Here is a 16,263-nt window from a genome sequence, read left to right on the forward strand (position 1 = left end):
GTTTCAGTATGATAGTTAAGTATATCTTTAGAATAAAGTAAAACGTTTCTTTATGTTTTACTTTTTACGAAGGTTATAGCAGGATAAAGATGTGAAAAGTATCCTGATTTTACTCATGAAAGTTATGTTCGATAGTTTACCTATAGAAAATATTTTACATTAATTTTCAACTCTCTATCTCAACCAGAAGAGTAGTTATAGAGTAAATTTAAATTATCAGTTTTTGTTCTATTTTCCCTGTTTAATGGTACGTAAAAATTATAAAAAATCCTGTTATTGCAATTAATTGAAAATGAATATGCCGTATCTACTAAAGTTTCACCACTGTATTCAATAATATGGTTGGCGAAGCGTTTAGGTTAGCTAGTGTGGAACGGAGGGAAATTTTTGTTTGTCGTAGGTTCGCACCCCGCAGGATATAACTTCTCTTTTTTATATTCTTTACTTTTTACTATTAATCTCCTTTTACTTCTTTCTTATACCTTACAAATATTGTAAAGCCCTTTAGAAGTGAATATCGTTTATTGTCATGTAATTGATAATTGAAAAAAGAAAAATTATAAATAAAGTTGTATTCTACAGCACGTACATGCAGAAACATTAAAAGTCACGTAATGTAGGCACTACACAAAGCAAACTACAATTAAAGATATTAATTATGTTTTTGCCTGAGATATGTCAAATATTAGTTCTCTACCTTTTTAACAATGGCATAGTAGGCGAAAAAATTGTAAATGACTATCATACTATGTTACTATTGCAAAAATGAAAAAGTTGTAACTCAAAAGCTTCAATCGAAATCTAGATTTTTCTATCTTCTTGAGATTTTCATTTTTCACGCTAAGGATTTGGAACGAAAAAATTCTCAAAAATTCTCTGTCATACATTGTTGTGGCAGAATATCTCAGAATTTTTTCAGAATTTTTACGTACCATTAAATTGGGAAAATAGGGCAAAGACTGATAATTCGAATTTATCCTACAATTACTCTTTTAATCGAGATAGAGGGTTAATGTGTCTGACCATTACTCATTATTTATATTCTTAAAACACTGACAGTATGACATTATCTATTTTATTATTTAAAAACAAGTACTAATTATATTGCTGTTAATATTTACAGATGATACTACAGAAACAAAAATTATCAGTAATGGAAAAGCACACAAACTCAATGATACTCATGTGTATGTACCTGATAAATTTTCAAATTAATTTTTTTTGAAATTTCGTTTTTCAGTTACTTGTATCTATAGAATAATCTCGTATCTGGTTATACTATTTATCTTAAAACACCTTGTATTAATTTATTTGTTTCCTACTAATACAATTTGTGCAGTTTATGAAGTATTAATGTAACGATTACTAATTAAAAGAAAAATGTAGTCTTTCAAACAAAATAAATTAAGTCTTTTCTTGATTATAAAATAATGTAGGTATACATGTCCTATTATCTGAAAGAAATTAGAAACATGAACAATTCATATTTTCATATTTGATTTAAATGAAAACTTCATTTGCTCATTCGTTTGTGAAACATCAAATTCCTCGCTGTGACATTTTAATGTGTATGGATGTTAAAAAGTTACTGAGAAGTACACAAAATGCAAAAATTTATTTTATTTAGTACTTTAAGTAGCAATATACGCTGTAATATGTTAATGTGCGTAAAAGAAAGTACTAAAAATATTGATACTATAAAATATAAAATAAACTGTATTTTACAATACTCGTGTACTGAAATACAATAAATATAATTATGAGTAAAATTAAGGCAATACTACAAATATTTAAGATCATAGTTTTGCGTTGTCTGACTACAAAAGAATATTCTTATTAATTTACTACCTAAACATTAATTCTAATTTTAAGTTCAAATACAAACTACGTTATAGATTACAATAACACGCTTGTGTGATATACTAAATTTTAACAATAATTTTTCAAAATTTTTTTACTTTTTACACTTTACATTCCAACTTTTTCGCACATTTTATGAAACTTATGAAAACGTAATGGAAAATTACACGTAAAGAAAACAGATCTTTATTTATTGAATGTTAATTAAAGCATAATGTCCTAATTATGCTTGGAAAATGTTCTAATGTATTCAAAAATAATTATCATGTAGCATTAGAATTAAGTATTAAATGATAAATATATCTTTTCAAAACGCACAAGACAAATATATTACATTATAGAAATTTGGATATGCATATTTTTCATGTTGTATATTGCTACTTGGAAACTTCATCAAATGCAGCTTGAAACAATATCTTTACACGCGCTTTACAATAGATTCATAAATAATTCTCGAGTCTTGTTTTCAATTTTTTTTGCTTAAAAAAAAAAACAAATGATAGAACGCAATAGTAACGTACATGTTACAAAATGAAAATGGTTATAAAAAGTCTCTACCTCTTCAAATTCTTAGAACATTATCACACAATTACAAGTCTCTAGGATTCTGTATTTCTGCGCCATAAGTATGAAGTTCTATTCTCTTCTAGAGCAAAAAATAGAAGTATCTCGCGAATTCTGGTCCGCAAACAATTATTCCAGCGGCGAAAGATTCAAATTTTGCTTGTTAACATGTATGCACAAGCAAAGAGGTATTTTGTAAGTTTACATCCAAAATTGGCGGCTCTAATAATCCGCCTGCATAGATAATCGCTGATTGTTACTTGGCTTCAAAGGTATTGTACAATGACGTGCATCTGGAAATCTTTCATAGTATCTTTCCAATCTCAGGTACTTTACAGTTACTAAATGACCTAAAAGAACGTAATCCTTCATATAAAAATTCTGATTGCTATGCTCCCATTTATTCCTAACACATAATTGCGACGAATTCAATTTATCTACGTCGAAATTATTATAGAAGCACTATAGGAATAACAAAATAATGGTACTGAATGGCAAAATGTTGAACTCACGAATATTATTTACAGCGTTCTTTAGTATTACTTGATGGTTCATACTTACCATCGAACCAACATCCATGTAAAGCCCTGTAAGCTTTCCCCGCATCTTCTTGTGACATACATTTCATGTAAACACAACCTTCTCGACTCCCACGATCTACACGAATATGGAGTATTTTTACACCTTCTCCGCATTTCTCTAAAACAGCATCCTGTACTTTTGTTTCCCAATCATCCTCGAATTCTCTAAACGAATATAAACCATAAATATATATAAAAATATCATCATAATTATAAGATTTAATTTCATGACCATAATATCGATTTTCTTTGTTTTTCACAAACTAATTGTGCAGTACTGAAGTACAATAGAAAGTTCAAGGAATTTCGATGAAATTTTTATATTACCGAGAATCTGTTACTCACAGTCCATTCGTAACAAATAAAAAGTAAAATAGGAACACTATCCCGACGTACAGAACAAAATACCACATATATAGATGATTTTAAATAGCGAAACAAAACGTTCTTTAAAATTTCAACAAATGTACTTTAAGATTGAAAACTATGAAACATATTGATGAGACAGTAAGAATTATTGTGAAAAAATTATTAGAGACACTTACACATCTACATCAAACATGTGTCTTATTTTCAAACACGGTGTTGGTGAACATGTTAAACTATTAACTGATCCTTCCATTGTTTCAAACGCTTGACCTTGCCACACTTTAGATTTTTTATTTGGAACGAAATTTTGTGTATTCGATTTGTTAAGATTGTTATTAGGCAACCAGCGCCATACATGAAACTCTTCCCCCGCAACTTGTTGCACTTCCCTTCGGATTCTGAAAATAGTTTTTTTATATGATGTATAAAAATATATTATTTTATGGTAAGGATTAAGCAAAATTAAAATTCATATTCCTTTTTACCTGGATTCATTCTCATCCAAAAATTTAACTGCCTTCTCCCATAAGCTTGCCATCCTTTTACGGTCTTTAGGAGGTATAAGATTATCACGTACATGACTGATAGCAAGAAAGCTTTCTTGTGTACCACCAGGCGATGCTACTCCAGCATTTTGATGATGCATTTCAACCATGTTAATAATTTCACTAACAAGTTTGAACACTTCCCTTTCAGTACTCTTCTTGTACTTGATATACCAAACGAATAATTTCTGCAGTCCTATAGCTGCTAGGAGGCCTGAGAATATATTGCAACATTATTTGTGTAACATATTTAAGTATCGTAGTGCAATATAATGATTAGACTGTAGATATTTATACAATCATATTGACATATACTAACTTTTGAAACACTATAGAATAAAAATTTTAATTACGTCCAATAAACTACTATTTTATATTTTGTCTAGTAAAACTGTTAATAGACGAAAAAAATGTCTATTTAATTATATCTGTTTGTAAGTTGATTTATAAAAATTTGTAAATTCCCCATACTTACGATAAGCGCCTTTTATATTAATACAATGTATTCTCAGCTTAATATTATGTCGCAATATACATTACAAGCAAAGAAAATCGCATAATAGACATTATTGTAACCACATAGAAATCATTTACTGATGTAACACAGTTACATAACGAAAGCATCAAATCTTGTAACAAAATGCAATTTTTTGGGGTATAAAAATATTATCGCGTTATAGAAGCTCGTCAGTGTTCTCAACAAATTTCATTCCATAATAAGTCAGTCAAAAATTTACCAAGTGATACAATTAGAAGAGAGGAGAATATGGTGAACAGCTTGTTTTTAATAAGACACTGCATTGGTAATTCCGGATTTGCGATCACCATTCCAACTTTCCCGTTTAAACGGGTAGAAAATAATTTCTCCTGTAAGAAAAGGATGCCTTTCTCTTTAATTTATATACGATACATAAAGTTGATAGGATCATTCATAACGATGGAAAAACTTTTACAATACCAAGGAATCCAAAACTTCACCGGGAACTCCGTTATCATCACTTATGTCTATTAAAGAAATACCCCACTTAGGGTTCTTTATAACAAGCAATTGTGCATTCTGTAAATCCTCTTTCACCTCCAAACTTTTCTGTAAAATAATTTTATAATTGCATAGATAGCAAAGTAAATATATATAATAATTTCAAATTCACTACATCTAATTCAACATACCACTTTATTACTTGTAAACATTTGCATGATTTCTGAATCGGTCAGGTAAGGAGTTTCACTGGAATTGTCGCATATCATGGATACAGCCTTTTTTGTTAAAATTGGTTGAAGTCGCTTTAATAGTTGCAGTACAGAATCTACATTTTCTTTCATTACACAATTAACTCCAGGCGCTTCAAGGTCAGCTCCAACAAAGCATAGTGGTATGTTGCTGTCTATAAATTGAAATATATGTAATCCAATTGATATTTCAAAATTTTGTAATTCACGTTATATATTCTCAAATTTGTATGTTTATCTTGTATACGAGAAAGAAAATTATTTAATAGCCTCAACCATATAACAGAAAATAGGATAAAATCACTGTATAATGGGAAAGGAAAGAAAATATCAAAATTAATACATCGTTAATACTTATTATTTTATTAAACACGATAAAAAAATCAATACATATTTCAAATAGGATCTTGCAAGAACGATTACACATTTCAATTTTAAAGAAGTTTGTATAAGAAAAAATATATAAAATACGATAAACTTTGAAATAATTTTATATATATATATTGTGTACTTTTTTTCTAACACCTAATAAGTTTAATACAATAGCATGCAATGCAGTAAACATACATCATGCAATGAGTTAATGAAGTACGAAGTATAAAAAATTTAGATCTTTAAGGACATCTTAATTGGTTTCAATTTATAAATTTTGCTTTTAGAAACTCTAATTATCATAGAATATGACTTTATCTGAACATATTTATTTTTTATAGAACAAAAGACCCAAACTCATGATACACACTATATGTATTCCAATGTATTTACTGTTATTATTAACTTATTTAATAAAGAAACTTTCCCACAAACTAATGGTTAAAATATATCATGTTTGTCGTTATAGTTTTTCAAATATTTCTCTATGAATTTTATTTAAACAATACTACGGTTCTGAATACCTACCCGTTGCAAGCGAGGGAAAAGTTTCTGATTTTCCACCGAGTCCCATGTATATAACTGCAAGTATTCCAAAAAATAAACCAAGTACCACAACCAAGATTACAGACACCATGTTCTGATTGTTGCGTATGTCTTCCCTGCCTATGATCGATGGCTTAAATGTTCTACCCATTGTTTCTCGAGGTCTATCAATAGATGTTGTTGTATGCCTTGAACCCAACAATTATTATATTTACAACACTGTACTTTATATGTATATGTATACATTGGTCTTACAACATTTCATAAGTACCTTGGACTTGTAGTCGAATACAGTGATCTTGAAGAAGAAAAATGACCATTCGAATCTTTTTCTTTCAACTCTGGTACATTAGATGTATGGCGCGAAGTTGGATCTAAACAGTGATACGTACAACAATAAATATATGTATAAAACATTAACACATTTTCTTCTTATTTAATGAAACTTACTTTTTGAACTGGACAAAGTAGAGGATGGTAGATATATAGATGAGCGTGAACTGAGTCTTCTGGTAAATTCAGATAAATATGGAGTTTCATAATTTGCCAAAAGATCTCTTTGATTTGAGCTGTCCCTTGTGCAAACATCTTCCTTTGAAGATTGCATCGGAGATATACTTGGAACAAAAACTGATTCATTATATGTATTATCTTTTATAGTATGTACAGATCTTGCTTTTGAATCATATGATTTTGTAGCTGGTTCTTGATCAAATGTGCTGTGTTCGTATGTTCTAGAGTCAGGGGATTTACAGAAATTGGGTAAATATTCAAATGGAGAATATCTCCTGCTTACTTCTTCTACAACATCTGAATCTGAACCTGTTTCTAAACCATCTGTAATACCCGATGTCTTTTTAGTCTTTACATATTTTTTTTGTGTAGTTTTTGATACTACATGTGTAGTGAAGATAGATGAATTATCGCAATCAGGTGCTATGGGATCCTTAAATTCTGGATGTATTGCTTTTTCTTTGACTGAACTTTTTGATATGTTTGTATCTGGAGATGGTATTGCTGATGGTGGAGGCATTGGATTTGCCAAAGTTTGTCGTCTGGCATTAACAGTTGCTTTTTTCTTTTTTGCGGCTGTTGAACTTGAGTCATCATCTGTATCCTCACTGCTATATCTAATATATGAAAAATTTAACAACATAAACATAATAAATAAATTTATGAACATAAGACTTATTAAAACAAACATTATTATGAATAAGATTAGATGTCATAAAACTGAATCAGTCCTTTAGACGAGAAGTGTCTAACTGCTTTTCCTTTTGCAATTGACTCTAGTTCGGTTTTCCACTAATTCTACCACAGAGACTGCACAAAGTCCTACTCTTAGTTAATCGATCCTCTCACTATGAACAACTCTAGTAATGTTTGTTACAAAGAATTCTATATATGAGTATTTAAATCGGTTATTAGTTTGCTCATAGTAGTGTTCGTACAGCCACTGAAGGAGAAAAGAAAAATAGTTATAGAGAGGGCTTTTCGAAACGAGGAAAAAAAGTCTTGTTAATTGCGAGCCGACAGTTAGACACCTTTGCTTTAGATAATGAAACTTCAACAAATTTCATATAAATACAAATTATTCAAGAATTGGGAAAATATGTACTAAATTACCTGGCAGCTAATGAATGCCGCGAACCTGAACCTCCGCGCGCTTCAATAAGACTTTTTAATTTTTTCACAAGAATTTTTCTAGTGGTTTGTGTTACAGGGCCCACCGGAAACCCATATTCCATCAGTTTACTGCGTAACTCTGAATCACTCAGTGTGTCCACCGACATTTTGTTTACAGAAGAAAAAAAATTCTTCTCTGGAAAGAACCCGGTAAAAACGTTCCCTCGTGGACTATCCTCCCCGCTAAGCACTCTCCTGAAGCGTGATCAAAATTTTGCCAAGCGTTCTTGCTGAACGTAAAATTCACAACACCATCGGTGTCCACGCGTGCCACCTTTCACGACGTTATAAACAGTTCGCGTAACACTTCAACGCTTTGAAAAATAATCTTGGTTAGAACTAAAAAAAATGGCGCAATTTTCTAACGGTCGCGGTCGCGCGCATACTCATCCATACCATTTCACGCCACTCAACCCTGTCATCCATAGTCATGGAACAGGGTTAACCGAGATAATCCAACCGGTCCATGGAGTACGAATCACCCTGCTTCCAATTTTTTTCTCCAACTTTTCGTTTCAAAAATATATTTCCTTGAACATATATTTCTTAATGATATACATGTTCCTTAAATAAACGGACGTTACATTTATGGTTTTGAGAAAAGAAATATCAAAGCCGTTAAATAAAGCGAAATTTACAACGAGTTACACATCATTGATTTGTGATTTTTGGAACAGCATTTTGGAATGTGCTTGGGCAATGTCAATGCTCATGCGCTAATTATAGAACGCACATGCAATCGAATTATGCGTAGCCTTTATTCTTAAAAAGAAATGAACTAATGCTACAAATAAAGAAATTGTTACGAACCCTTATTTGTCGTTAATTATTCTTATATGATTAATCACTAGTTTTATGACAGAACGTCTTTGTTAAAATATATTGAAAGCGCTTTATAAATACGTATAAAAATATTTCGCTTTAAAGTAAAAAATAATGGATTATTCATCAAGTATCTTTATTTTCAATCTCCTCCTTCCTTATTATTTTGTTAACATAATTTATATAGTAATACAAGTAAAATCTTTCTGTAAATATTTGATAAGGTTTTTACAATTTAGAAAGCAATTACATTAAAATATTTCTATGCTTATTTTATAAATTTCAATCATTTAAATGCACTTTTCTCAATTAGTATATTAAATACGTTTCGAGTGCAAATGTATTAGTGTTTTTGCTTAATTTTAATTATACTAATTTCAAATGTTAATGTTGTATGTCTTTTCATTTTGTTTATTATTCAATATTTTAAAACCCTTCACAGGATTATGTATTTATAATTATTTAACACATTTTTTATAAAAATAGTAATAGAATTATTGTACCATTCATTAGATTTTTTATAATGTTCAGTATCTTAGTAAATACATTCCATTTCTTATATTACAATAATCTGGTAAATTTTCAGTTCGACCAAGAGCTATAACAGCTGGATTTTGATTATAAATATATTTGATAGAGACTTCTCTGAGTTTATCAGCTGTTATTTTCTATAATATTCATAGAATTTATGTACTTTTTAAATATTAAATATAAACTTATTATTAAAATTAATTTTTACCTCATATTCTATAATTCTTTCATGAATTGGTATGTAATGTCCATGTCTTAAAAGAGTTTTTACAATGTCAAGAAAATGAATTACAGGATCATTTAATAACAATAATTCTTTTGTCTTGCATTGATTCACAGCACGTAATACTTCTTTTTGAGTTACTGTTGTACACAATCTCATCCATTCCTTTTGTAGAACTTTAGTCATTGTCTACATGAACATTTTATTAATAAAAATCATTACCAAAAAGATACATTTTGCATATTTATAGCATACCATAAGACTTAATTTGTTGCAGACAAAATAACATCCCCAAATACTAGTAGACTGTGCCCAATTTTGAAAAAACGATTTATACATATGACATAAGTCTGTATTGTATGCGCAATGTGCAATATATGGTGCATTATGTTGTGCTCCACCTAAATGTAAATGCATAATTATTAAATAATTCTTATTATACAATTTTTATTAAGAAAAAGGCGATATCCACTTACTACATTTCCTATCCCAATAACCTACAATTTCTTTAGCAACAGCGAGTGCATAATTATCCGCACATTGTTTAGAACTTGGTCCTTCTATTCCTATTGCTACATACCCCAATTCATCGTCATCATCTCTAAATCGTAATTCAGCTCCTACAACAATATATTTAAATACCATTTGAAAGATAAAATTTCTTTCACTCTTATTTACCTGAAAATCGATATTCAATTTCTGTGCAAAAAGATTGAATAGTATTACAATCTCCTTTTTCACACATGAAACTTCTACAAACAATTCTTTCTAATTCTTGTAGACAAATAGGTCCAACACTGACTATTGTCATGAAACAGGGTTTGAATAAACGACTTTGAAATTCAGTTAATCTTCCTTTACAAAATGTTCTGAAGATTCAACATTACGATTACCAAATAAACATAAATAATGTTTATCAAATAGATTTTTATAATTATATTTTTGTTATTCATTACTCTTGGTACTTACTTTATTATATCAGTTTCAGGATATATACTGCTTGCAAGGTCAGTATCCTGATATGCAATAGTTGGTAAATAATCCATTACAACTCGTTCTTTGTCTAACTCCATTTTAGAAAGCTCGTGCAGAATTATACATTTTTCTCTTGTGATATCTTGATCACCTGAGATATTAGTAACATATTATAATATGTACAAAATAAAGTTTACATAGAGATTTTAATTTAAAATGTCATTATTCAACTTACATATAACATTATTCATGGTCACATCTGCAAATAAGTCAATAAGTTTAATTGTTTTGTTTGAAGGCACTGTTCCATAAAAGAGGAACATATCTCTTGAAGCAACAGTAGTGATCTTGGCACCAATTTCTTCTACTGCTTTTGTCAATTCTTCTTTGCTTTTGTGCATTGTTCTCTATGTTAAGTGTAAATATTTCTGTATTTATAAATACAATTACTCGCAACTAATATAAAATGTTTATTTTACAAGATGCAGAAATGATAAAAATAATTTTTAAAAATTAGCATTCTAATTATGTATATTGAAAATTTGATTCTTATTATACATTCATCCTTACCCTGAAAAGTAAATGTTCTAAGAATAATGCACTGCCACGTTCTTCAGGCATTTCATGCATTGAACCTGCTGGGAAGTAACATCCCAGGGTGGTGGTGTAAGAGCTTTTACTTTCGCATACAAGACGTATACCATTACTCAAAATACAAGATTCTATTGCACTTTCTGTGTTCAGATACGTATCTAAACCTGTAGTCATTTTTCTATGAGTATTCTCATGGTTTTGAATTGTTTTGTAATAATTATTCAAGATAGAAATGTATCCCTTTAAAAAAGAAAGTTAATATGATATTATCTTCATTTTACTAATATTTTAAATCAGCTTAGGAAAATTAATGTAGCTCCTACTCTCTTAACACTGTATTTTAAGATCATGTTGATTTGTGTGTGACACAAATATTTCAAAACCATTACTATTTTTTGGTATATATGTAATTATACATTTGGTAAATAACCCAAGTTATCTTCACTAGATGCAATATAAAAACTACATATATATATATATATACTTTCTTTATGCGTAACAGTTGAAGGTGGAAATGTAACTTTTGTTCTGTTTATGGTATATTATTGCAGTAGTTGTGGATAGATATTGTAGACAAAATAATTTTTTTTAATAAAGACGGACATAGATATTTAATGAAGTGGAAGTTTTATTATAATTCATTGTTGTCATTAACAATATGAAAATGTATCGGAATGATTTTCTGTAGCACAATAATTAATAAAACAATATTATAATGAGACTCATTTCTATGTTGCTGTGAGTTGATTTCTGCATAAAAGTAAGTAGCAAAAAATATGCTTTTTATAAGTTATGTTAATGAATAGATTTTTATAGAATTTATGTGAACTTACATTAATATCTGAACTACTGAATTAACAACCGTTTCAAACATCGTTATCATGTACATATTTTTTTAACTTCATATTCTTATTTTATTAACTACATTTAAATATATTAAAAATAAGTCTTTTAGGTTGAAATCGAAAAATAAGAACATATTTTGTGATATCCATAGTTTGTTTTTCTTTCGATTATTATCAATGTTTTTTATCACTAACCCCTGTCCTTCAAATAATGTATCTGCATTTCTACATTTTCGTTTCGATAATGAAATTTCATTATCATTAGCACAAAGAGATCTAATATTGTGTTACGTTAATAAGTATCGACGTAAAATTTAATATGTTATTCAATTGCACACAAATACATATTTACAATACTATGTAAGTAGATTACTTGTAAATAAATACATTGAATACAGTTCACACAAAAACTGTAAACTTAAAATATTAACTTGAAATATTCTTCTATAATTCGTATTTCTCTTTACATCTACTATTTTGTGAAAGTAAAAAACTATTTACTTCTAATTCTTCTGTTTGTTCATTTTTCGCGAAAAATAAATTTATTTAACCTGTAGCAGTATCGTATTATCAAAGCCTTCAACTTGACTTTATCTTAAATGTTGTTTGCCAATATTCACACACGCATTAGACATATACTTAAATCATGCTACATTCGCGATTCATGCAATTCTTTATAACTACATTTCACCGAACGAAGATATTATTTTAACATTTGCTTTCTGAGATTTGAAAGCTTCAACACCTTGTCTTGTAACAGAAGTACCAGTTACATCCAGATACTCGAGACTGGATGCATTTAAAGCCAAGTGTACGAGGCTCGAATTTGTAACATGTGGATAATTTCTAAAATGTTTGAAGAAGTGTCATTGCTTTTCCTTTATCAATAAATTAATTTTTTATTTAATACTATCATACCTAACAACCAATGTTTTCAAATGTGGATTGTTAAACACTCGCTTGTCCTCTTCAACAACTATTACACCTTCTGCCGAGTTGTTGATTATCCTACGATCGCACGTATCACTTCCAAGAGTGCAAATTGCTCGATCTGTTATTAAGCAACGTCCAAATGAATAATTTACCCATCGAAATCCATCTTCAGCCCAAAACTGAAATGAAAAAAAATAGATATGAAAGAATAAAGTGATATAAAACATTCTGTATATTGTCAATGTGTCAACCTGTGCAACATGTGCATCTTCGTATACAGGTGGATTCAACAAAGCCTCTCTGACCAAAGGTCGTGGTTCTTGATCTACTGATTCTGTGTTTCCTAAACTAGAAGGGCGTTCTAGATACAAATGAGTTAAAGTTTTAGTACAATTAAAGCAACCAACTTCGCTATCACCAAGTGCTGTATCTCGTAAATCCAGAATCTAAAATATGAAAATACAGTTATTCGAATATTGTGATATGGTAAAAATGTTTAGAAATATAAAACATGAAGCACATACCTCCAGTGTTTTAAATCCAAATCTTGTTGCTAAACTAGTATAAGCAACACATTCACCCAAACGGTGACATGAATTTAATCGTAATTCTTTTAACTTTGGCATTTTACTGATAACCAAGAGTGAATGTGGAGTAAACCATTGACAGTTGCTTAAAATCAAACACTGTAAAAAGTATGCATTAAAAATCATAAAATACCACTTACTGAATATATATATATATAATATATGTTCATATATATATTTATGTATTTATATGTGTTATGTGTTTATATATGTTTATTAACAAAAGATTCAGAAAATACAAAATCATGAAAATGGAATGGATTAAAAACATAAGTAAATACTTATGTAATATACTTTTCTTTTTATGTTCATGGAGTGTTATTACTGATTGCAGATTTGGAAAAAAGTCATTTAAAAGTAAACCTACCAAATGAGCATTAAGTGCAAGTACTTCTCAATTTTCAATTAGTATAAGTAGTTGTTCTGTAATTTATAGAGTTTTCCATGTATAACCAAGTATAAAAACAGAATGATATAAACCAAGAGCAATAAAATATATAAGTAAAGTAAAAAATACTTTAAAAAACATGCGATTATAAAGTAAAATTTCTTACTGTCAGATTAGGCATATGGAAGTTCATTTTAAAGAAATATGATTTATTACTACGCAAACAATTCATCTTACAACCTTTCAACGAAAGTTTCGCAATGGTGCGTGGAAAATCTGTAATTTGAATCTACAAACACATAGAATACAATTTATTAGATTTCATTTATGTTAGACCAATTATACAGTTAAACTTACCTTATCTCCATTAATATAATAATCTTCAATAATTAATTCTTTAAGTTGAGTGCATACAGTTTTAATAGAATTGAAGAAACTAGGACTAAGACCATCATCTTCTTCAGTATACGGACTACTACGAATTGCAAGAGTTGTTGTCATAGGTTGAAGGAATTTTATGTATTCTTTTAAAAAATCATTTAATTGTATAGGCAGTGCACGAAAATCTACTCTTCTCCACAGTGTTTTATCTTGTGCCACTTGTCCTAATCTTTGACAACATCTAATAATATATTGATTATATTAAATATGTATTTTTTATATTTTACTTATAAAAAGGATATATTTCCATTCATTTTTCAAACTTACAAGCTTATTGCCATAAGATCTTGAGGACTTAAATATTGAAAAATATTTAATAGAACGTCGTCTGAGAAATCTAATATATGTGGATACAATATTGCTTCATCTATTTCAGCATTTTCTTCAAGTCTAATACGTTTCATATCATCGTCACTGCTTGAGGGTTTTGGAGATAAAGATCTGCTACGTTTCATTTTCATTTTTTTCTTACACCTGCACAGTATAAATGATATTCTCATTAATTGTAATAAAATACTTTGTCACTGTTAAATCATTAAACTTTCTATACGCTAATGTTTCATTTTATACATTTATAAGTGCACGAGAAAATAATCTAATAATTTATGAACATAAAGACTTTCATGCTTTTGCACAGTCATCTTGAGACATTTAATTTCTATGTATTTTAGTAAAAATAATTTACAAATGTATATATGTACATATAACAAATTAAACGATTAGATATCGGAGACACTTGTTTTTTCAGTAGCTTCAATTCTTCTTGCATCTTTTTTCAATCACTTCTAACCCACTGAAAATATTCTGTTTTCAAATCGAAACTGACAGGAAAGCACAAAGATTGAGAGAATGTTTTGTTCACAAAACAGTCTAATTCTGACTGCTGAATAAGCTCTGTTTCTTTGGCTGAAACCCAGAAATAGTGATAAAATTTCTGCCAACCATATGACACAGTTAACAATTATCCTAAACAATTTTCCAGAGTTTTATGATTTTATAAACAAAAGTTAAACTTTGAATACATTCACTATTTTTTTTTAATTTAAAAAAAATACGAAAATAATTCTATTCAAATTTTTGTTTTGTCAAAAAATCCCATTTTTATATTTTAAATAAATAAAAGTATCAAACAATATACTAAAATTTTTAATGAATAATTCATTCTTAAATGAAAAGTAATTTTAGAAAAAATATAATATTAATCCAATAAGTATTTGTCAAAATTTTTTAAATGATCCAACGATATAGTTGCAAAACATAAAATGTGTTATAAAATTTTAATCTGCAACATTAATTTTTGTAAATAAACACGATGTCTATTATTAGATCGTTAACATTTATTCTATTATTGACAAAAATCAACAAGTAACAACATAACCTTAAGATGAAATGCTGTCACTACATATCTATGACGCGTACCTGTATTTTATCTTTTTTTAATATTTCAATTGTGTATTATTATATTTGCTGAAATGTTGTTTCAAAGATTGCTTTCTTTAACATAATGTAGTTAATATATCAGACTTTCTATAAAAATAGATATAAACCACGATCTCGTATGCTTTTGGGATCAACTTAATAACTCACTATAAACTTGACTTATTTTTACTTTAAAGATTTTATTTGAGAAAAGAATATTTATTTGAAAAAAAAATATTCATTTTAAAATAAAGAATGTATTCAACTTTCTGAAAAATATGAATATAAATAATTTTATAATTCTGTGAATAAATTGTGCATATAAAATATACTTTCAAAACAATATTTTATCTAATTAACATTTCTTTTAAAATTGAATTAATATTTTTACACGCTATTATCATTTTTTAAATATATTTCTAATATAAATTTAATATTTTTTCTGTGATATAATAATGAATAATAATGTTTATTATTTAACATATTAAACATTATTTAATGGTAAGGAATTAAGATTATGTACAAATATTTTTAACCATTTTTTAAAATAAATTTTTTATAACTGTTTTAGTAATATTTTGTATTCATCTATATTTGAAGATGTAATTTGAAACATTGTGGTATAAGAAAATAAAATTTTAACATACTTAGAATATCTGCATATGTTTTATGAATACAAAGCAGATCATTAAAATAACTGATAGTTTTTAAAAGGGATACTGAATTTTTGTAGATGTATATTTTTTAGTATA

General features: G+C 28.3%; 3 protein-coding genes across 8 annotated transcripts; all 3 read right to left on the reverse strand.

Annotated features, from left to right (window-relative positions):
* Positions 1-1,323: 1,323 nt before the first annotated feature.
* On the reverse strand, positions 1,324-8,190 carry MAN1 (LEM domain-containing inner nuclear membrane protein MAN1). 2 transcript variants are annotated; one of them, XR_004234398.2, is made up of 12 exons: positions 7,694-8,190; positions 6,518-7,197; positions 6,339-6,441; positions 6,050-6,255; positions 5,090-5,304; positions 4,878-5,006; positions 4,657-4,786; positions 3,860-4,133; positions 3,551-3,772; positions 2,986-3,170; positions 2,419-2,774; positions 1,324-1,454 (listed from the first exon to the last, which is right to left on the reverse strand). XR_004234398.2 is itself a non-coding variant. In XM_031970219.2 (11 exons), exons 1-11 carry the CDS (start codon positions 7,858-7,860, stop codon positions 2,647-2,649), a joined length of 2,439 nt encoding a protein of 812 aa, XP_031826079.2. In that variant the 5' UTR covers positions 7,861-8,190; the 3' UTR covers positions 1,606-2,646. The 2 variants fall into 2 exon arrangements, 1 of the variants encoding a protein (XP_031826079.2); XM_031970219.2 differs by lacking the exon at positions 1,324-1,454 and having other exon boundaries at positions 1,606-2,774.
* A 422-nt stretch (positions 8,191-8,612) lies between these two features.
* Positions 8,613-11,409, reverse strand: LOC116424183 (mitochondrial-processing peptidase subunit beta). The gene is made up of 9 exons (XM_031970220.2): positions 11,222-11,409; positions 10,875-11,138; positions 10,540-10,711; positions 10,299-10,455; positions 10,008-10,198; positions 9,806-9,949; positions 9,585-9,730; positions 9,315-9,518; positions 8,613-9,243 (listed from the first exon to the last, which is right to left on the reverse strand). Exons 1-9 carry the CDS (start codon positions 11,282-11,284, stop codon positions 9,103-9,105), a joined length of 1,482 nt encoding a protein of 493 aa, XP_031826080.2. The 5' UTR covers positions 11,285-11,409; the 3' UTR covers positions 8,613-9,102.
* Positions 11,410-11,610: 201 nt separating this feature from the next.
* On the reverse strand, positions 11,611-15,720 carry LOC116424184 (uncharacterized). Of its 5 annotated transcripts, XM_031970221.2 has the most exons (9): positions 15,512-15,717; positions 14,794-14,998; positions 14,360-14,566; positions 14,009-14,273; positions 13,818-13,940; positions 13,201-13,362; positions 12,928-13,122; positions 12,662-12,855; positions 11,615-12,589 (listed from the first exon to the last, which is right to left on the reverse strand). In XM_031970221.2, the coding sequence occupies exons 2-9, from the start codon at positions 14,859-14,861 to the stop codon at positions 12,424-12,426; spliced, it is 1,380 nt and encodes a 459-aa protein (XP_031826081.1). In that variant the 5' UTR covers positions 14,862-14,998; positions 15,512-15,717; the 3' UTR covers positions 11,615-12,423. The 5 variants fall into 5 exon arrangements, with proteins under 5 accessions (XP_031826085.1, XP_031826083.1, XP_076225038.1 ...); XM_031970225.2 differs by lacking the exon at positions 14,794-14,998 and having other exon boundaries at positions 11,611-12,589; positions 15,471-15,720; XM_031970223.2 differs by lacking the exons at positions 14,794-14,998; positions 15,512-15,717 and adding an exon at positions 14,663-14,777 and having other exon boundaries at positions 11,611-12,589.
* Between the last annotated feature and the right edge of the window lie 543 nt (positions 15,721-16,263).

The sequence above is a fragment of the Nomia melanderi genome, chromosome 7, assembly GCF_051020985.1.
Source record: "Nomia melanderi isolate GNS246 chromosome 7, iyNomMela1, whole genome shotgun sequence".
NCBI lineage: Eukaryota > Metazoa > Arthropoda > Insecta > Hymenoptera > Halictidae > Nomia > Nomia melanderi.